The sequence below is a fragment of the Nelusetta ayraudi genome, unplaced genomic scaffold, assembly GCF_046127955.1.
Source record: "Nelusetta ayraudi isolate G7.1 ecotype Tasmania unplaced genomic scaffold, CSIRO-AGI_Nayr_v1 ptg000114l, whole genome shotgun sequence".
Taxonomy (NCBI): Eukaryota; Metazoa; Chordata; class Actinopteri; order Tetraodontiformes; family Monacanthidae; genus Nelusetta; species Nelusetta ayraudi.
In genome coordinates this window covers 154,460-176,357 of record NW_027466164.1, presented here as the reverse complement: position 1 = coordinate 176,357, position 21,898 = coordinate 154,460, and the positions used below count along the sequence as shown (strand labels likewise).

At 47.6% G+C, this 21,898-nt stretch overlaps 1 protein-coding gene across 3 annotated transcripts in view; it reads left to right on the top strand.

Annotated features, from left to right (window-relative positions):
* The window catches only part of LOC142903596 (sodium-driven chloride bicarbonate exchanger-like), a 36,640-nt gene that overhangs the window by 6,209 nt on the left and 8,533 nt on the right, over window positions 1–21,898 (top strand). For 2 of the 3 annotated variants that reach the window (XM_076049318.1, XM_076049321.1), the window contains 13 exons: window positions 7,568–7,649; window positions 11,453–11,596; window positions 12,025–12,166; window positions 12,808–12,968; window positions 13,591–13,779; window positions 15,842–15,930; window positions 16,213–16,370; window positions 16,798–16,885; window positions 18,280–18,426; window positions 18,950–19,050; window positions 19,895–20,069; window positions 20,493–20,626; window positions 20,710–20,955. In XM_076049318.1, coding sequence (XP_075905433.1) covers window positions 7,568–7,649; window positions 11,453–11,596; window positions 12,025–12,166; window positions 12,808–12,968; window positions 13,591–13,779; window positions 15,842–15,930; window positions 16,213–16,370; window positions 16,798–16,885; window positions 18,280–18,426; window positions 18,950–19,050; window positions 19,895–20,069; window positions 20,493–20,626; window positions 20,710–20,955 — 1,856 coding nt within the window. The remainder of the gene's footprint in view (window positions 1–7,567; window positions 7,650–11,452; window positions 11,597–12,024; window positions 12,167–12,807; window positions 12,969–13,590; window positions 13,780–15,841; window positions 15,931–16,212; window positions 16,371–16,797; window positions 16,886–18,279; window positions 18,427–18,949; window positions 19,051–19,894; window positions 20,070–20,492; window positions 20,627–20,709; window positions 20,956–21,898) is intronic. The other variant, XM_076049319.1, reaches the window with a different exon arrangement.

Below are 21,898 nucleotides of genomic sequence, written 5' to 3'. Positions count from 1 at the left end.
GTTTTGACGTGCGCGCGAAGATAAAAACAAACAAAAAAAACCACCACGTCCCGGCTGGGGAGGTTTGCTGACAGATGGGAGCGCTGTCCCAGCTCGGGAAGAGGAGCTTATACCCCGGCACGCCGACCCTGCCGCTGATCTTTGGCTCAGTCGGAAATGTGTTTCTCCGTGAGTGCGACTCGCATTCGTTTCCCCAGTTTCGCTAACGGCCACCGTAAAAATGTGACATCGGTTGCATTACAACTGGGAAAAGCAGAAGTAGTTTGTTCCATCGTAGCGGATTCTTGGGGTCGGGGGGGCAGGTGAGGGAGAGGGAGAGAGAGAGAGAGAGCGGCGTTCCCGCACTGCTCCTCGCCCGATCGGCACAAGGTCACAGGGAGAGCGCGTCGCGTGGAGGTGTTCCCAGCGTGCTTCCCTCCGCTCCCCGCCGCTGCTGCGCCGCTCTGACGATGCTGAGCCGGCTGCCATCGCCACGGCAACCACGGCCATCTGTGATCTGGGATGTAGCAGGGGGGGGTAAAAAAAAAAAACCATGACAACACAGGCCCGTCAGCCAATGGGAGGGCCCCGTACGCTTGTTGCTTAATCCGTCCTCCTTCTCTTAGCTAGCATGGAAGCTACAGAGTTATTCGGCGTCGGGGGGGGGGGAGAGAAAAAAAATACAACAACTCTCCATCAAAGGAGATTTAAGTCGACGCACTTGCTGAACTCCAGCCAAGATAAGATAAAATAAATAAATAATTGAATAAAACCGCGGCTGGCGCGATGTTTAGCGCGGGCGCGGCGGCCTAGATCCGGAGATATAAAAATGTAAACATCCATCATCGCTGCTGCTGCTGCGCTGCCTGAGCCTCGGGAGGACGCGGAAATGAGGTCGCGTCAGCTGCTTCCACACCAGCGGCTGGCGTGATGATAATATCCAGTTTCTTGGGAAGGATTCCGTGTCGATAATTGACAAATCAATACATATTTTTCCTGCCCCCCCCCACCCCCGATCGACTTTCCAAATCCAACCTTATGTTGCCATACGGTCGAGCTATTATCGCGATATGAGTTTATGTATCCAGCTCGTGTCACATTCCCCTGCAGTTTTTCTTTCCATTGCTACTTTCGTTTGTGGGCAAAGAGGCCATATTATGAACCTGGACAAAAAAAAAAACTCCCGGCTCTGTTTACACTAAAATGCTTCACAGTTGTTTTAAAACAAATGTCCTCCTTTTTCTGTCTCTTGGCCAGGCTCCTGTGAGATGTAGTGTGAAAATTTGTGTGAAGCAGTTGCTTTGACTCAGTGGTGCTTAGTGCCTCGCAAGCAAAAAAATGTAGCATTCGGTGCCCAATAATGAGGTCTTGTAAATGTGACTGGAATCCGGTATTTACATAATTTACATAAACATTTCATTCTGTCCCAAATACATGGTGCCAAAACCGTCCTCCTAAACATGGCCCTCTGATAATGCCAATATTGTTGAGCTCTTTTAAATGCTGACGTGACTGCAAGAGATATTTTAACAGTGTTACTTGCTATAATATTGAAGTAAAAAGACACCTATTGTGAAAGTGCAGTATAAATTTTCGGGAGTTGTCTTTTTGCCTTGCCAAGTTGCCAAAACGAAGTACAGATGGTTAAAGACGATAAAATGAGATGAAAACAATGAAACCGTTGTAGTCATATTTTTCTACGAGCATCAGTAAGACTGAGCCGAGGTTAGCATCTGGCCTTGCTGTAAATAGCAGTACATTTCAGCAGAATACTCGAGAACAGGAGTCACCAACGTGGTGCCCGCGGGCAACTTATTGAACTGTGTCAAAAATTCAATTTTATCCAGCTTTGTTAAGTTATTGTTGATTATTAATGAGAACCTATTAACTTGATAAGTGTCTTCACACTTATCAAGACTTACTCATTAATAATAATAATCATAATAATAATAATAATAATAATAATAATATAACTCAGAGAGTTTGTTATTTCAGGAGAGTCTAGCAAACTCTTAGCCCTTCATATGATCTCAGGACCCATGAAGTAGCACTCAGTGCCAAGAAAGTAGGTGACCCCTGCTCTAGAATATCTCCCTTTCTAAACACACGACCGGTTCATATTTGAACTGACATCCCAACCACGACCAACCGTGTCCCGCTGACGACAGCTTTGGAGGCCCCCGCCCTCCGAGCCCAGTAACTCAATCTGCGGGAACAGCAGCGGACGCCGGTTAGCCCTCCGCGATGCCTCCGCGTCTCCGTCTGTACGCACCTCCACCTCTCACCGCGGGCTGTGTCCCGTGGTGACATCACGGCGGTGTAAAGTTCCATCGGAGCCACGGGAGTCCTGCTTTCACAGGCAGTGAAAACAGGCTCCGTCCCAGGAGCACAGCAAAAAACCAACACGTGGAAACCTGGTGTCGGACACAGGAGAAATCCGTTCGACGGTCGTTAGATGCGCTTTCCTCCCGAGCTCGTAATGTCTACACAGACAGCATTAGTCAGCACAATTGATCTGCTCTTGGTCGCGGTTATGGTAGCTCCAGGATATTCTGCTATTCTGGAGCCAGAGACTTGTACAATTGCTTGGACAAGTTCAGTTTGATCAGGAGTGTATGGAGTTGAACCTACAGGACACGGTTTCGAAAACTGTAGATTTGAATGAAAAGATGATCTTAAACAGTATATAAATTCCTCAGAGCCAGCAAGGCAGACTCATATTCAGGTCACCTTCATGGTGGGACCGAACTCTTCATAGATTTAGTCCAAAAAGCTTTTCGGTCTGAAACTTTGAGATGTTTCCGGGGTTCTTTGCTTTGCTTTTCCCACGGGGGCAGATTGCGCCGACAAAAGGCGGAAGGCGGTGTCCGCCCGGCACCTGTCGGTCCTTTCGGGTCAACCGCTTGATCCCCCCCAAAGGCGGCGATGAGTAACGTCAGACGTGGAACTCATTAGCAAGAGTGGTCAGGTCGAGGTTGGGGGGTGCGGATTGTGCATTCCACTGCCGGAGGCTTGTAATCAGGTTGCGGAACGGTGGCAAATGAATTGGTTTTGAAGCGCCAGTAGCGTTTGGTATGAACAGGTAACATCGTTTTTTTTTGTTTTTTTTTACGTGGACGGATTAAAAAGTAAAAGGCAAAGATGCTCTCAGGCGGATTGGTTGTGAGCATGTGAACGGATCTCCTCCGCTGCTCCGTGCACATCACCGCAGCGTAGATGTTCAACAAACTGCCCGGCTGTCGAAACGGGAAGTCTGGCCCCAACCACTAAAATTTCAAATTCATTTTATATTTTTTCCAAATTTCACTTTCAAATTTCTTCTTCTGGGGGCGTTCGTTGTTGGAGCTGTTGAAATGTTTTGTGCCTTTGTATGTCTTAAGTTGGTAGGTCACCCAAAACTGAAGTTCGTGCCAGGAAAAGGGAAATAAGAAATATTACTGAGCAATCATGACTGGCGTGATGCAGATGTGCCATCAAGTGGGACACCAGGGGCGAGGCATTTCAACTTGCATTGTTTGTTTTTTTTGCGGGATGCTTTCTCACCATTGGACGCTGCTAAATCTCACGCGCTGCGCCTTTTAATACTCAGCTGTTCTGTTCCTGAAGGCTTTCAGAGCCAGGCCCTCTTACTGACGTCACTTACCTCGGCAACACACCACTTTCAGCACAGATGTGAAAATGTGTCCAAGGGGACCGCTCTCTGTGACGGACCTGTATCCGACACAGAACTCTGCTGAGAGACGCGTTTGAGCGTCACTGGCTATGGATGTATGAAATTAAATAAAAAGTCTTGGCGGGTCCGTCACTGATAATGGTTTCCTCCGAAACATGACACAGTAACAGAGTTCTGGTAGAGGAAAGATTTCTGGAACTTGGAAATTTAGCATTTTGTTCAGCAAAATGTTTGCATTTGCAGTCTCATTCAGTCAACATCCTCACAGCTGTGGCATCGTCTATTTTAAGCAGCGCTCATTTTTTTTTGCATGCTGCTGAAATAAATTTGACATTGCCACTCTAGAGACATTTACCCAGCTACTTGAATGTTTTTTTCCCCCCATTTAAAAGAAATGGAAAAAAAAAAAACAAAGCTAAAATTGAATTTTCTACCGAGAGTGGCTCCGTCAGTGCAGGGTATCCAGGCTTTAAAGTTTAAGTGTGTAATATTTGGAGATTCCGAGAAGAAACGGCAACATCAAGTGGTTGCATTTTAGATCGCAACCACCACCCCTCCCGCTCCTGAGCTTGCCAGTGAACTACGGTGGCCTGCAATATAAAACATCATGAATCAGGTCAAATTTTACACACTGGACCTTTCATACGCGGATCTCCGTCGCGCGTCGTTGTTTTGCGACTCAGTCGTCGAGCCCTGTGGTCGGGAAACGGTTTGCGAGAAGGTCACAATGTTCCCGCGTCGCTGCAGCGTCCTCTGACCCTCGCTTTGTTTCCAGGCCCCTGAGCCTTTTTTTAAAAAAAAATTATTTACATATTTATGATGTATTTTTCTCTCCTCCTCTTCCCCTGAGCTCGCTCGCTCGCCCGCCCACGCTGCGCCGGCCCATCTCGCCACCGCCACTCATTGGCGAGCCCATCACGTCATGTGTATCCCTGTCTGCACACGCGTCACCGCTGCGTGATTGTGCATCGTCGGGGGGATTACTGCGAGACGGACGAATAACAAAGCAAAAAGGGGCTTACGCAGGGAAACACAAAAGGACGAGCAGACATTCATATCATTTGCCCCGTCTCTTGAGTCGCCGGTCACGTGTCTAAACCCTCCCCTCCCCATCCTCCTCCCTCCCCCCCCCCCGGGTCGGCAGTGGTGGGGGTGGGATGGGAGGAGGTCTTGGTCACGTGCTCCGTGCCCCCGCTCACCCCTCCTGAGTCTTCTCCCTCCGCTGACCACTGGGCTCCGCAGACGCCTGATGTGATTCCCTCTGCCACGCGGGGCCGTCCATCACTGATCCCGCGGGCCCAAGACCGAGGTTTTATCCCGCCCTTATCGAGGAGGGGGGCCAAGATTAATTTCAACGGAGATTGGCGAGCGGTGATGCAACTCCCCGGGCTCGGCCGGGGTCAGCGCGGCGAGCTGGAGGGGAGGGAGACATAAAAACGGCCTCTTAAAATAGAAGCAGGGACCTGCGAGAGGGAGGAGGAGTTTCTGCTCAGTCTCTCACCACGCGCGGCTTCATCGGGGAGGGGGCTCGGTCCAGTTGGCCGTGAAAACGTACACGTATTTAGGAGACGGCTTGGATGGAGGAAATAAATGAATACGTTGGAAATAAAATCATGCAACCGTTTAGCTAGTTTAGAATCAACCGTTTGGAGATTCTGAAGTGCTGGGCCCATCAAAACATCTCCTGAGAGTGTGGAGGGGAAATGCCTTGTCGGTGTCCAGGGTCAGAGGTCACAACTGGACCCCCAGACTGGTTGGAGAGCGGGAGGAGGCAGCGGCGGCGCCGGTTGCAAACTCAATTAGCCGCTGTTTGCAGAATGATCAGCGGCCACTTTATTAGGCACACTTTATTTATTTTGTGTGCCGTCCGTCGTGGATGTAGGGCAGGTTGGGTACGGTGCGTACGGTGGCGCTCGCCCCGGTGGCTGACTCGCTGCTTGCTGTGTTCACTTGCAGTTCCCCGGGGAGGTTTTTTTTTGTGTGTATGTGTGTGTTGGGGGACGAGAGCCAGTGAGGGAGGGGAGTCGGTGGCACGTCGCCGAGGTGGTGGGAGGGAGGGAGGGAGGGAGGGTGTTCCCCCCCGGGGCAACCAGCAGTGCCAACCCCCCCCTCCCACCTCCCTCGTACACACACAGGCGCGCTCCTCTCCCTCCCAGGCCTGTCGGGGAGGCTCAGCTCGCCGGGCGACGTCAGCTCGCCCAGGGCCTCGTGTGTTTGTTTTGGTTTTTTCCTCCAAGATGTTTGTTTCACGGCGGCCAAATTAGCAACGTAACGACGTTACCGGACATGGGGGGGATTACCAATTGACCACAATTTCAAGACGCCGCTCCCCTCCACCCCCCAAAACGATTCTTAACTGGGTGTTGGTGGAAACTTATGATGGTGGAAGCTATGGCCATGAAGACGTTTAATCCTGTAGGATTAATCCTCAGCAATTCATCAAATTACAAAGAAAGCCCCACTATTGAGTTCAATGACAATGCTTATGTTAAAGAGAGAGAGAGAAAAAAGTGGCAGCAAGAGGGTAAACCTGCCAGTCTTGTGTGGCAGCTGTCACTACATCACCACAATGCCCCACTGGAGGCGTCAGAGTCGCTCCCCCAGTGATTCTGAACTGGATGTTGGAGAATGTGCGAGTCCCCGTCTGGGTGGGTCCTCTGCACAGTAACACACACACCCCCCTGTCCCATATCCCCCCTCACCCACCACCCACACACACACACACGGCCCTCAGCATCTGTCCACACCCCTCCCTCTGATGCCGCCGCTCGCTCCTCACATGCTCGTCCATGTGTGTGGCTGTGTGCGTTCGTCCGAGCTGCGCAGGATTGCGTGTGTGTCGTGTTGCTGCTGCTTCTGCTGCTGCCACCGCCGCTGCCGCTGCTTCTGCTGCTGCCGCCGCTGCCGCTGCTGCTGCTGCTGCCGCTGTTGCTGCCGCCGCTGCTTAATCTGCTCGGATCAGAGATTGATGGCCGTCATCGCCCTACATCACGTCGACACAGTGGAGCAATGAAAAGATGTTTTATGTTTCTTTCCTTTTGCGTCCTGCAGTTTTCTTGCTGCAGGAGATGTGCGGATGGATTGGTTGTGGTGGTGGTTGGTTGTGGTGGTGGGGGGTTCAGACAACAAAGGTTGCAAGTGTTGCTCTTCTTTCCGGCTTCACGCTGAAAGGCAGGGGAGTTGGGTCTTGTTTGCATTCTGAAACAAGGTGACTCAGACAACTGGGGGTGGGGGGTGGTAACCTTTAAAACAGCAGTGGTCTGACATGCACACTCCGCCTAAAGGTCAGGAAATACAGGATAATTGCAACATCCTAACAGACCAGGCAAACACTTAAAAAAAAAAACAATAAACAAAAATAAAAAGGACAAAATGAGCAACTCATGGGAGTCTCTTTAGAAGTGATCCAACCATCTTAGTCAAGTCTTGTATTTTCTCGCTGTTCAGTCGTAAATACTGACCGAAATGAGGCAAACAGCGGCCGGCGTTTTTCTGTTAAATATTTGAAACGCAGGCTACGCGTGCGGCACCGCAGCGTATTCCTCAAGGTCAGAGCCATTTATAGCGTGCTGTAAGGAGGGGTGGGGGTGGGGTTGACTGGGAAGAGGGGCGGCGGGTGGGGGTGGTGGTGGTGGGGGGGGGGACACCTTCTCCTCGCCGTGAAATCCATTGCCGTCGCTTTCCACGTCAAAAGTGTGACTGGGGAATAAACCCCCAAAAAAAACAGGCTGAAATCTGGCACTCAGCAGATGAACACACACACAAACAGTTGACATGGTTCCAGCCAGGTGGAGTTGAGTCGGCGCCGCCCATGCAGTAATCGTAATATTAATAATAATAGTAATAGTCATCATGATGATAAAGCCTGAACTTGCTGCGTGCTCGCTCGTCACTCGCTTTTCTTGTGTGTCCCAGAGAACCGATGAGGAGGCGGTGGTGGACCGGGGCGGCACTCGCTCCATGCTCAACACCAACTTTGAGAAGGAAGAGCTAGAAGGTAAGTCCCAGGGTTCCAGATTCAAGAACTTTATTTGTAGCCTGCTCATGCTGCATTGTCGAGATATACACACAAGTTTGTGTGTCAGACGAATACGTCCGACCCAGACTGCACTCCTGCTTTTAAAGTCGACCACTTCAGCCCCGCACACCTACACAGAGTGCAGGCCCATTGTCGGGCTCCTCCTGCATCACACGGAGGGAAACAAACGGAGGCATTGTCTCGTGTAAATGGTGCCATTGAAAAAGGGGAAAAAAAAAAAAGCAAAAGCAGCGTCATCCTTTCAGCATCCAGCCTTTTATGTATTTTTGTTGCCGTTGCCGGGGCGACGGTTCTCCCGAGCAGAGATGTCACTCTTTGATTCTGACACACCGCCGGTGAGACGGGAGCTTTTATCTGAAGAGCCCTCGCGCCCGAGTCACGACCGCGCGGCGCTGTGGCGGCGCCGACAAGTGCGTCAGTGACACGCAGGGAGCTCATCTCTACCCGACCTACAGTGCCCCTGTTAACAGAAATCACTCATGTTATTTTCTTCTCCATTATTAAAGCATTAGTATATATCTACTTATATTTATATACTGTAGATGTATATGTAAACATATATGTATACATGTATGTATGTATGCATGTATACATGCATACATAGTATGTGTGTGCATATATACATACATATTCACACATATATATACACATATATACATATATATGTACATATATATTTGGGAAAGTATGTATTTTAGATACAATTTTCAATACTAGCCACCGCTATATACATATATATATATATATATATATATGTATATATATATATATATATATATATATATAAATATATACATATATATATATATATATATGTACACACACACACAAACACAAACGAAAACACATATGCACCCGCCACACGCTGGAAAGGCTTGAGGGCACGAGACAGCTAAAACGCACACGTTGTCCCATGACCGACTGAAAGCCAGTGAGACGCGGTGACGGGGGAGAAGGAGAAAAGGCACACAGTGACATCAGCAGTAGTTTGAGGCCCTGCTATTTTGGTCTCCTCCCTCAACGCTCGAGTGGAGCTGACGAGCCCTGACTCAGGAGCTCCGACGCTCCCTTGCTCTGTCGTCGTGCATATCTTACCACCGCCGTCCCCAGAAACGGGCCGTTTCCAGTGAAATTGTGTGCGCAGTCACCCTCCCTTTCCTCTCCCTCGCTCCGCCGCCGCCGCCGCCGCTCCTGACATACATAATTTACACGACACTAACAGCACTTTGCTCCGAATGAACGGGTCGACAACCCAACGTACTACCCACCCCCACCCCCCTGCCCCCGACCCCCGACAGTCGAATCGAGTTTCGGGCAACATCTCCAAGTCTGACAAACAAGCTGTGACCCCAAGAATAGCGCAAAACCTAAATATAGCAGTTAAAACTGATCATGGGAACACCTAGACTTCGAAAAACCTCTCAAATATCGTTAAAGAGCTTTTGACGCTTTCATGAGGTGGTTTTTCAGACGTATCGATATAGAGGTATATCGCAAAAGTGTCATGGAAACAATTTTTTCATTGCATTTTGACCAGTTGACTTCAAGTGAAAATGGCCTGGTATGTGTGGACAGAGGAGGAGGAGACAGAACATTTTTTGGTTTATACAAATAATCAAAGAGAAAAACATAACAACCGTTCTTGACAGCAAGCAAACATATACAAACAAAAGCGTAAAAAACGTATTTACATCTTATGAGCTTCTCACCGTTCAATGGAAACACCTGCAAATCGCATTTGTACCTGCAACGTCATTTCGGTCTCAACAATCACGCCTGGTTTCATCTGACTTTTTCCGTCTTGAAAATGCTCCCGTCATCACAATACCGCACCTTGCAAATGTCTGCAAAGCCCTGAACAAAACACATCTGATTTTTCAAATGAGTTTAAACTACGGTGGCCTGCGAGCACAAACCTGGACACCTCATCCACCTTCCTCTTCAGTGGTTTATCCGAAGATGTGAGCGTTCATCCTAAAAACCAAAAGGAGCAGTCAGGCGGACTGTATTGTCCACACCAGGCTTCCTTAGAAATATGCAACATTGTAGCGCAAATGCCAACTAACTGGGAGAAAGACCCTTGCTTTATGTATATTCTTGTATATTTGTCTATACAGAAAAGAATCATTCTATGGCCTAGGAAAACCAAATTGCTTTTATTGTAATGTGGCTATATACTTTTATTTATGTATTTATTGGCGGAGTTAAGCTTTTACCAATATGAAAATTATAAATTCAGCCAAATTCTACACATGGAGCGTTCGCACGCACTCTGCCTCACAGGCTGGATTTAGTCGCGACGCTCGCCACTTCCCGTGAAGCCAAACGGCACCGTTGCAACTTAACATAAATGTGCTGTGTCACATTCCGCCCTGCGTGCTATTGGCTCAGGGGGTGTGGGGTGAGTGGGAGGGTTAGCAGAGCGTCCGGCAGTCTTTTTTCCATGCGGCCGCGTAGCCGAGGGCAGGAAGAGGCAACAGCCGGGCATCTTGTTCCGCTGTAAAGGAGGGAGAGAGTCGGCTCAAATTATCTTCAAACTGACCCCGTGGATGCACGCACCGCACACACACACACACACACACACACACACACACACACACTAATCACACTCTGGCTATCCCACCCTCATTATCCGCTCTTTATTGATTTTAAACAACGTCCCTGCCGGCCTCTAACACTGGGAGGGACAGAAGCAAAAAACGTTTTAGCTCTTTACAATATTAATGATACTAATTGTATATTAGTGTTTTTGCACGCCGTATTTTCAAGTTTTGATTTCCCTTTATTGTCGCGTTTTTTTGTTTTTCCAACGCACGTATTTCAACATGATGCAATACAAAACATTGTTTTGGATGATCAACAACAGTGCTGACTCAGTCAGCAGCTGCAGACACAGTAAAAACCAAGGTGTAGACCATTCTCTGTTTAAAAAAGATGGGGCGGAGTTTCAAAAAGATAGGACCACGCCCAAGTGCCAAAAACCTGCAATCTGTCATTTGGCCTGAAGGGACCGCCAGAGTTGGTTGCGAAAAGACAAAAGAAAAGTGACTCGCTGTCACAACAACGGAAAATTAACTCTAAATTCGTACCGTCAAATATTTTCCTGGTCTAAAAGTCACTAGTAAACGCAATCAGCGTTTCAGTGACGCACTGCATCAGTGAGGTTCGCCCCGGTCGACGCCTCCCTTTGAGAAAAGCTCTCCAGCTTGTCCTTTGTGATCACCTGTCTCCGCATTTGCATGGATGAGCAGAAGACCAGGCTCCTTGGCACACAGTGAACTAAACAATGGGAATTATACAGGTGTTGTTTTTTTTGGGCGAGCCTCACGTGCTCAACGTTGCTGCCTGCATAAGATCCCCAAGTGAAAAACGCTGCATTCCAGGAAGTTTCCCTGCCAGGAGATCATGTAAAAATGGAAATTTCTAGCATTTTTCTTTCAGTGGAAACTTACAGGCGTTTGTACTGAAGACTACAGTCTATTTAAGTGGCCTGGCAGCTGCTGTTGCTGCTCCGTGGCCTCAATTATCCCCAATTTGGATTCAAGGCTTGATGTGTATGAGCGATCGAACGTGGACTCAGGCCTCGCTGACGAATTTAAACCGGGCAGAACAAAAGAAAAGCAATGTCTCAGCTCAGACATCTCCACTATCCGTCTTCACTCTTTGATCCGGTCACCCATGACACACACGAGCCGGTTTGAAAAGCGTAAGGAGAGGTGTGATTAGTCTGTCTCGCGTGTGTGTTCCGTGTCGCCCCGCAGGCCACCGCACTCTGTACATCGGGGTCCACGTCCCCCTGGGCAGGAGGTCGCACCGGCGTCACCGCCACCACGGCCACAGACACAGGAAGAGGTCCAAGGAGAGGGACTCCACGGCCGAGGATGGGAGGGAGTCCCCGTTGCACAGTACGTCTTCGAACGCATCTCCGTTTTAGCGTCTAAACCAGGGCTCACCAACCCTTCTTGAACCTGAGATCTGCTTCATAGGTACTGAGTCATAAGAATGGCAACCAGTTTGCTACACGCTCTTGAAATAACACATTTTCTCAGTTAGCCTTGAGTTATATATGTGATTATGAATGATACTGACCCATGTGGAGGCAATGATCACGATAATGAGCTCTCTGTAATTATCGACATACATGACTTAACAAGGTTGAATAAAATTGGATTTTCAACACAGCTCAACCAGTTGTGTTATTTTTAGAACAGGCCTGCGGGCAACTCATGTGGACATTTGGGGGGGGGTGACCTCGTGTTGGTAACCCCTGGTCTAAAAATCTGGTTGAATGCTCTGGTCCGGCATTGCACTGCATCTGTGCCCTTTGCTGCAGCAGACACGCCAGCTCAGAGGGTGCAGTTCCTGTTGGGGACAGAGGATGGCGACGAGGAGCACATCCCCCACGCCCTGTTCACGGAGCTGGACGAAATCTGCCTCAGGGAGGGCGAGGACGCCGAATGGAAAGAGACCGCCAGGTACGCCTGGCACTGGCAACTGCGACTACACTGTCTTACCCCGGTGCTCACACAGGTCCAATTAAAGGTTGAGTGTGTAATATTTCGAGATTTTGAAGAAGAAACAGCAAGATCAAGTGGTTGCATTTTAGATTGCGGCATATTTCATTCTCCCTTCCCCTCCTGAGCTTGACGGTGAGCTACGGTGGCCTGTGCACCCAAACCTGTATTCCGGGTCTACCTTCTTCTTCGCTGGTTTATTTTAAGATGCAAGCAGTTAACCTAATTACGAAGTGCGTTCTCAGGCAGGCTGGATTGTCCACTCCAGGCTTCCTTAGAAATATGGCGGTGCAAGATGGCACATTACTAGGAGCAAGACCCTTGATCGATGTATATTGTTAAATAAGATCCGTTCTAAGGGTCGGAAAACCAAATTACTTTTATTATACTGCGATTATACACTTTTATTATTGTATTTATGGGCAGCATATTAAGCTTTTACCGATACAAAAACCATAAATCAAGCCAAATATTACATACTACACCTTTAAAAGAAACAAAAAAAATACAAAAACCGGGCAATCTGCGAAGGCCCGGATCAGATCTGAACGACGTGGGGCGGCTGTCTGTCAGCGTGCGATCACGATGGTGTGGTTTTGCAGGTGGCTGAAGTTCGAGGAGGACGTGGAGGATGGCGGCGAGCGGTGGAGTAAACCCTACGTGGCCACGCTGTCCCTGCACAGCCTGTTCGAGCTGCGCAGCTGCATCATGAACGGCACAGTGATGTTGGACATGAGGGCCAACTCTCTGGAGGAGATCGCAGGTAGACTGGGTCAAAGTGTACTGTTTATGAATATAATATAAATAATATGATATAATATTTATCTGTATGTATATATTTATATATACATATATGTATGTGTGTGTGTGTGTGTATATGTATATGTATATGTGTGTGTGTCTGTAATAGAGATGCTGTTCCAGACAGTGTTATTACCATGTCAACAGTAAGTGTAACAGCAGGTATTGAGCAATCAAATCATTATGAGAAATTTACTTCCGATTGACGCAGTATATCATTATCTCAGAATTTCTTCTAGCCAGGCTTCAAAATCTGCTTTCTTTCCAGCCCTTTTTGTGCGTTTAAGAAATACATAAAAAAGACTGATCTGCACTGTAAGAGTCATGAATTACAGCCAAAGTGCAGGCAGCAAACAGAAGGCCTTCTCTCACTGTGTGGTGGAAAGAACACTCTGTGCTGCCGTCGGGGTCTTTTGACTTTAACCCGGTCCTGCGCGATTAGATGAGCGGCAGCGGGTCAATTTTGCTCCAAATAATCAGCTTCAGTGGCTTCAGCGGCTGGCACGCAGGCCTAACAATGCCGCCGAGAGGAACGTTTGGAAATTGAAAATCAATTTGTTGTGTTTGTGTTTTTTTCCCCCCAGACATGGTCCTGGATCAGCACGAGGTGTCGGGCCCCGTCGGCCAGGACGCCAGGAAGAGGATCCGCGAAGCCCTGCTGAAGCAGCACCACCACCAGAACCACAAGAAACTGGCCAACCGCATCCCCATCGTGCGCTCCTTCGCCGACATCGGCAAGAAGCAGTCCGAGCCTCATTCCATGGACAAGAACGGTGAGCAAACCCACACTCAAACTCTCTCTCTCTCTCTCTCTCTCTCTCTCTCTCTCTCTCTCTCTCTCTACACACACATACACATATATATGTATATATGATATGTATGTATGTCTGTATATATGTGTGTGTGTATATATATATATATATATATGTATATATATATATATATATGTATGTATGTATGTATGTATGTATGTATGTATGTATGTGTGTATGAGTACAGTATATGTATATATCTCTGTACTTTGTGTACGTGTAGATACAGTATGTATATATATGTATTTAATGACTGCTAAGGTCATTGGTTAGCAGCCGGCCAAGGTCATTAGTTTAATGACCTGTGTATATATTTATGTATATATATATATATGTGTGTGTATATATATATATATGTATATATATATATATATATATATATACATATATATATATACATGCATGTATGTGTATAGTAATACATACTACACACATACATACATACATACATGTATATATACATATATATGTATGCATATATACACACACATACATGCATACATACATACATACGTACATTCATGCATGCATGCGTTTGTCTCCTGTGTTATACGAATCATCTTGCATGGATTTTTTTTTTCACCCAAACTGTCCCACCTGTGATTTGATGAATCAACCTCTCCTCTTGTCTTATGTGCATCTCCATGTTTGCGGCGCCGCATCGTGCATGCGCTCGGCCAGCAAACGTCAACCCCGTTTGCCCCGCTGTCAACTCCCCGGTGGACGGCGGCCCCCCCGGTAAAGGCCTCCCAAAGAGGCCTGCGATCGGGAAGGGGTGGCGGCGGTGTGCGCGTGGCGTGTCCCGTCTGCTCGCCAGTCTGTCCCCTTCAAGCTCCAATGTGAGCCACCACCGCCGCAGCCGCACGACGGCCGACCCGTCGGCCGCCACCAAGCGCCTTAGCCTCCTCCAGGCGGTCGCCCAAGGCTACTGTCCCATGGCACAGGAAGAGGCAGAGCAAGAAGTCCTCCAAGGCAACCAGCGCGCCGAGGCTAAAGCGGACTGTTAGCGGGTAGTTTTAGCACGGAGAAAAATAGCCTCACTTCTGTACAAAGTATCATCATAAGCAAATGGTCAGGGTTTTGCTCCTATCAAAGACGTGTTCCAAAGCAAACAAGGGAAACAAGATGAGTCGCTGCTGCAGTTATTTCTGCAGTATACGTGAGGCGACGGCTCACAAAACCCTGCCAAGATGTTCATGATGATGCTCGCCAGCTTCAAGCTGTAGGATTAAGCCACTAAGTCACTTCCTAACAGTCACTAATTTCTAATATGACCTGGTTGATTTACATGAATGTTTTAGCTTAACATTAGCACGATAAAAGAATTAAGCCTACTGCCCACTACACACTACTGCCATGTCCTGTGAAAAACATGTTGTACTACGTGCGACGCCTCAAACCAGTTTAATATAAACTGAAGTTGAAATTGAAGCTTTTTATTTATTTGTTATAACTAGTTCACTTTTACATCCGCAAAGAGCGAGGCGTAGCTTAGCGTAAGCTAATCCGCTACGGCTTTAGCTTCTTCTGTGGCGCTGAGTCTCCATCTTTCCTCTTTTATTGTTTCCAAGAAGGTGCATCAGGAATATTTGTGCATCAATTTAGGTTATTTGACAAAGAAAAAAAAAACTCAAAGAAACTGCTGAGCGCGAGACCCATGCAGCTTCCCTTCACGGCCCCCAGACCTTGGTTTCGCAATGTGATTTAGTCACAGCCAGTCTTGGGCTCCCTGTTCATTCTTACCTGTTGAAAGATTGAGACTGGCTCACATCAGTGCATCAGCAGCGGCCGACCAAGGTCGTTGGTTTAATGACCTGCTCCGGAAACAAGGTTGTTTTTGTTCCCCTCAACCTGGTCCACCTCCATCAGGCACAGTGCTTACAACAGAGGCTTCTGCTGTTGCTTGGTATCGTATGTTTTTGTAACCACGCGCAGATAACTCAGCCGGGGGCATTTTGACCGTTTCAACAAAATAATACATGAGAAAGTGACTTGCGGTGGTTGTCGCGCTCTGCCCCGACAGGCCAGACGGTCTCTCCTCAGTCCCAGCCGGCCAACAGCGAGGGTAAGCAGGACGTCAGCAGGGAAAACAGCGCCGTGGACTTCAGCAAGGTGAGCCGCCAGGTCCACCCCTCCTCCCCCGCTCCCCCTACTGGCCGTGCTGTTTGTGCACCAGCGGTGGTACCCGGCTGTGTGTGTTTTTCAAAGGTTGGGTTACATGGGAAATGGCCACTGTGGGATTCTCACGCCGGGAACCCGACTTGTTTATTGGAACGTAGGAGTCGGCGAAGCTCCGATCGCTGGCTTGTTTTCTGTGTGTGAATCATCATCATCATCATCAATCATCTGGTGCTTGACGTGTTTGTTTTTGTTTCCCCGCTCCCGGCCGCACAGATTGACCTCCACTTCATGAAGAAGATCCCTCCCGGCGCCGAGGCCTCCAACGTCCTGGTGGGCGAGCTCGAGTTCCTGGACCGCCCCGTGGTGGCTTTCGTGCGATTGGCCCCCGCCGTGCTGCTCAACGGCCTGGCCGAGGTTCCCATCACCACCAGGTAGTGTTGCAGTACTGGAGACTGGTCCTGGTCTCCAGACCACTTTCTAAGGGTCTCGTCTCGGACTCGGGAGGCATTTTTACTGGGTCTTGTCTCAGTCTCGGACTGGGCGGACTCGGGATTTTTGATCAAGACCAGTCGAGACTCAGCCAACAGTACGATGACAGATAATGACCAGTATCTTTTAATCATTAAAATACACTGGTCATTTTTTTGTTGTTTTGTTCTTACTTCTCTTGGTCTCAAACCCAAACCCAAACGTCTTGGTCTGGTCTCAATCTCGATAGTCTCTAGTCTTGATAATGTCTTGGTCTCGGTTGGTGCCGTCTTGACTCCACTACCAGGTCAGCGACCTCCGCCGGCCTGGTTCAGCCTTTTTTCGGAGTAAAAAAAAAAATGGTTCTGAGTGTTGTCTCGTGTCGCTCAGGTTCCTCTTCATCCTGCTTGGCCCGCTGGGAAAAGGGCCGCAGTACCACGAGATCGGCCGCTCCATCGCCACCCTGATGACTGATGAGGTGAAGTAGAGCTTTGTCAATGTAGAAGCTGCCCATCACTTATAAAGACTTAACCAGAAGATCGGTTTATTTGCGGAGCAACAGAAGCCTCTAGATCTGAGGCTCGCCTCGGCCACCCGCGAATATTAAATATGCATCAGAAAGAGCGGACATGATGCTCCGCCAAACGGCCATGAATAATAAATAAGAAAGAAACCTGCACCTTGTGTTGAAACCAGTGGCACCGGACTTACAGGCGGGTAGAGAAGAAGCATAAATTAAATGATGAGAGTTACAATTTGGCTTTAAAAAACCTTTTATTTGCTCTTTGCTTAATGAAATCTCAGACCATCTTATCACTTTAAACCTGTGTCTTACTACCAGAGCTGGACCTGTCTGATATTTTGTCACCGATGCGTCACAATCAGTGATTTTTAATTTAGGAAATGAAGCTCAGGAAAACAGTAACTGAATTATCTTTTTCTTTGTAATCGATTCGAATCGAGATTTGAATTGAAGGTTTTGCGTCGCAGCTCAGCGGGTGCCGTGGAGGTGTGGTGTCACGCGGTTGCTTCCACAACTCCGCCTGACCTCTGACCTCTGGGGGGGGAGTCCCCGGGGATCAGCAGAGGAGCGCGACATCCGCACAGTGGCGGGATTTCCCACGGTGCAGCCGCGAGCAATGTTGCTCCCCATCACTGGAGCCAGATGTTGCCTCTTTCTTTTTTTCCAAGGCAGGCAGGCAGGCAGGCAGGAAGCTGTCCTCGGGGATGCACAGAAAATAGTCGCACACTGGTGGCAGCTAGTTCATTCATATATGGGAATCAGTTGAACGCTTGGCTGTGGTTCGCTGCTCGTAGACGTCCATTTCAAGATAATTTGGTTTTCCTACCCTTAGAAATGTTCTTATATGTATATAAGAACATACGTCTTACTCCCAGTTAGCTGCCATCTTGCACCGCCATATTTCTAAGGAAGCCTGGTGTGGACAATCCAGGTCACCTGAAAGCACGTTTCATATTTAGGGTGAACCCTCGCCTCCTCAAATAAACCAATGAAGAAGGTAGATGAGGTATCCAGGTTTGTGCTCGCAGGCCACCGTAGCTCACTGGCAAGCTCAGGAGAGGGAGGGTATGGAGTCCCCAAAGGGGACTTAAGTGAAAATGTAAAATGTAACCACTTAATGTCACTGTTTCTTCTTAAGAAAATCCCAAAATATGACACGCGAAGAAGTGGATCTGCTCTGGTTCCATCACAGCAGGTGCCCGGAGGTCCAAGGGTTAGCCGCGTGTTCAATGCTTTATGCGCTCTTTCCACTAGGTGGTGCCCAAATCGCTTTCAAAGGCCACAAACCTGAAGGAGTGAACGATTGTTAACTTGTGCATGATTCCTCTTTTCTCTCGTCCGGCCGACAGGTTTTCCACGACGTCGCGTACAAAGCCAAAGACCGCAACGACCTGGTGGCGGGCATCGACGAGTTCCTGGACCAGGTGACGGTGCTGCCCCCTGGAGAGTGGGACCCCTCCATCAGAATAGAGCCTCCCAAAAACGTGCCCTCTCAGGTGAACCTCAACACTGCTTTGACGCAGCATTGCAGCGTTTCTTGTTTTTCTTGCTTGTTTTTATTTTATTTTATCACAAAGCGCGAATGTAAAGCGAAAAACTGAAGGTTGCCTCTGTATGTGTTGGCGTTCAGACGGGCTCCGCTTTGTGTGCAGAGAAAATTTTAAACATCTGCGTGCTGCGTTAATCCCGTCCAGACATTGATGCCTCCCCCCAAGGGTTCTGCTCTCAATCCTCTCCAAAACATTAGGCTGCTCCACACCATTAGATATTATAGTAACAAAAAAAAAAAAGAAAGAAAGAAGAAAAGGCCTTTGCCATTTTGTTTGGGAGAGACGACTTTGTTATCCAGATTTTTTTTTCCTTCTTATGATTGATGGCAACAGCCCAGACTCAAAAGCATGTTAGACAAACCTTCCCGTCCTGCGAGCCAGTGAGTCGACCTCGTCCCCCGTCGGTGCGGTGTCGTCGCGATCACGTCCAGACCGTGACAGGTGACTGACAGTGATCCTGACTCCGCAGGAAAAGCGGAAGATCCCTTCCGTTCCCAACGGGGTGACGGATCTGGGCGAGTCGGAGGAGCACGGTGGGCACGGCGGCCCCGAGCTGCAGCGCACTGGCAGGTGAGCGTTCACCAGAGCATCAGCAGCGGTCTTATTGCTATAGATAGATAGATATAGATATAGATATATATTGGTCTGCAGGAGCAATTTGCGTTTACAGCAGCTTGACAAAGGAACTAGTGTAATACAAGACATGCAGTGTGCTAAAATACAGTATAAAGAGAGACACAAGTACAGGATGAAGTAAAAATAGAAATGAAAATATGATAATGAAATAGAATATATATGTATATATATATATATATATATATATATGTGTGTTTGTATATATATGTGTATATATATGTGTTTGTATATGTGTGTTTGTTTGTATGTGTATATACATATGTGTGTGTGTGTGTATATATATATATATATATATATATATATACATATATATATATATATAAATGTGTGTATATATGTGTGTGTGTGTGTGTGTGTGTGTGTACATATATACGTATATATATATATATATATATATACGTATATACATATATATATATATATATATATATATATATATATATATATATACATACATACATATTTAAATATTTAAATATTTAAATATTTATAACCTTATCTTCCTCCTCCTCGTCCTCGCCATCCACCACCTCTGCGGGAGACATCGCCGCCTGTGGCTCAAGCTGAAAATAAAATAAACAGACAAAGAAGAACAACGTTCTTCCTGCTGTCGCTTCTCAAACCACCTCCACACGTGTCGTCCACTGTGGCTGAGAGCTACCAGAGTCCTGCAAACTCCAGTCTGCTGTCTGTCTATCTGAAGTGCTGATGTTGCATCTTACTGTCATGTCGAGATTTAGGTGTAACATTATACATTACACCACTGTCACCCTCGCAGAATATTTGGCGGCTTCATCCTGGACATCAAGCGCAAGGCCCCCCACTACCTTTCCGACTACACCGACGCCATCAGCTTGCAGTGTCTGGCCTCCTTCCTCTTCCTCTACTGCGCCTGCATGTCGCCCGTCATCACCTTCGGAGGGCTGCTGGGCGAGGCCACCGAGGGCCGCGTGGTGAGAGGCCACGCCTACATTGTTTTCCAGTGCAGCCACTCTATTGAAAAGAAATTAAAATTTACAAACCAGAGCTATTCTGGACAGTTTTTGGGCCAATATGCTTTGTTTTCATTGTTATTACTGTTATGATTATTATAAAATCTTTACCAGTGTTGCAGAATGCTGTCAGGTGTATTTGCCAGCCACTGTTCACAGGTTGAGCCACACCCTTTTTATTGTCCCAGAAAAGAATTGTTATGTAGAACATGAAATATATATTTTTTTCTCATTTTCTTGTGAATCTTGGGTCCACATGACTGAAACGATCAGAAGTCTGACACCTGTTAAAATCCACTGAAACAATCACATAATTATGGTAACGCATTGAAGGTAATTTGGACTAAATAAGGTGCAAATGTGCTTGTGTCCTGCTCCTCCCAGAGTGCTATCGAGTCCCTGTTCGGGGCCTCCATGACGGGGATAGCGTACTCCCTCTTCGCCGGGCAGCCCCTCACCATCCTCGGCAGCACCGGGCCGGTTCTCGTCTTTGAGAAAATCCTCTTCAAGTTCTGCAAGTGGGTTCGTCTTCCCGCGCTGTCCCCAAACATTTGCGAGCGGGAACCTGTGGCTCAGCTCCTCCTCCGTGTGTGTCTCCCAGTGAGTACGGCCTCTCCTACCTCTCGCTGAGGGCCTGCATCGGCCTGTGGACGGCCTTCTTCTGCCTGCTGCTGGTGGCCACCGACGCCAGCTCGCTGGTCTGCTACATCACGCGCTTCACCGAGGAGGCATTTGCCTCGCTCATCTGCATCATCTTCATCTACGAGGCGCTGGAGAAGCTGCTGCACCTGGGCGTGCACTACCCCATCAACAAGAACAACGACCTGCAGAAGCTCACGCAGTACTGGTCAGTACCCTCCCCTTTCTTCTCTCACTCGCTGTATTTTGGACTAATGCTCATTTTTATGGAATGTTCTTGCAAAATCTTTGAGCCCCAGACAATAAGGTTGATGTAATCTCATAAATAGGGGTAGGAAAAAAAATGTATTCTTAGATTAATCGCAATTATGACGTTGCCAATTATGAATCGATTCACAAATTATTATTATTATTATTTTTTTTTTTATGAGGCCGGAACTCATGTGCGAGTGCACTGCAGCGTTTTACCCGACCGTTTAAGGTGACACACACTTGACACACAAGCACGCAGATCCAAGTCAACTCTACGACACCGACACGCACGGCATTAAAGATGACTGAAAAACGAATTTGACCGGTTCCTTCAGGATTTAAAGCCAGCATGTGGCAGCATTTTGGGTTTTACGAGGTTGAGGGGAAAAAGAAACTCGACAAAAGTCACAGTTTCTAAGTTGTGCCACGCTACAAACAAATATTGTGGGAACACGACGAACATGAGGAACCATATCGCCCGCTGGCACCCAGAGTTGGAGGAAAAGACAGAAAATCCTCCAGTTGCTCCAAACCAGACAACCATCCCCAACACCAGAACAATGCCAATGCAGTCGCAAAGGGCGAGACCAATTACGAAGTCTATTAAGACTTTGTTGTTAATCGAGAATCGCGATTTATCACGATTCGATTCATATATATGTACTGTATATATATTTATATATATATATATTTGAATCGAATATATATATGTATACATATATATATGTACGATTCATATATATATATGAATCGTGATAAATCGCGATTCTCGATTAATCGCAATTAATTGCATCGTAGCCCTCTGAATCGGATTCAAATTGAATCGTCAGGTACCTAGCGATTCCCACTCCTACTAATTGATAAAAATCTAAGCCTGCTGTGTAATTATAAAAAAGAAA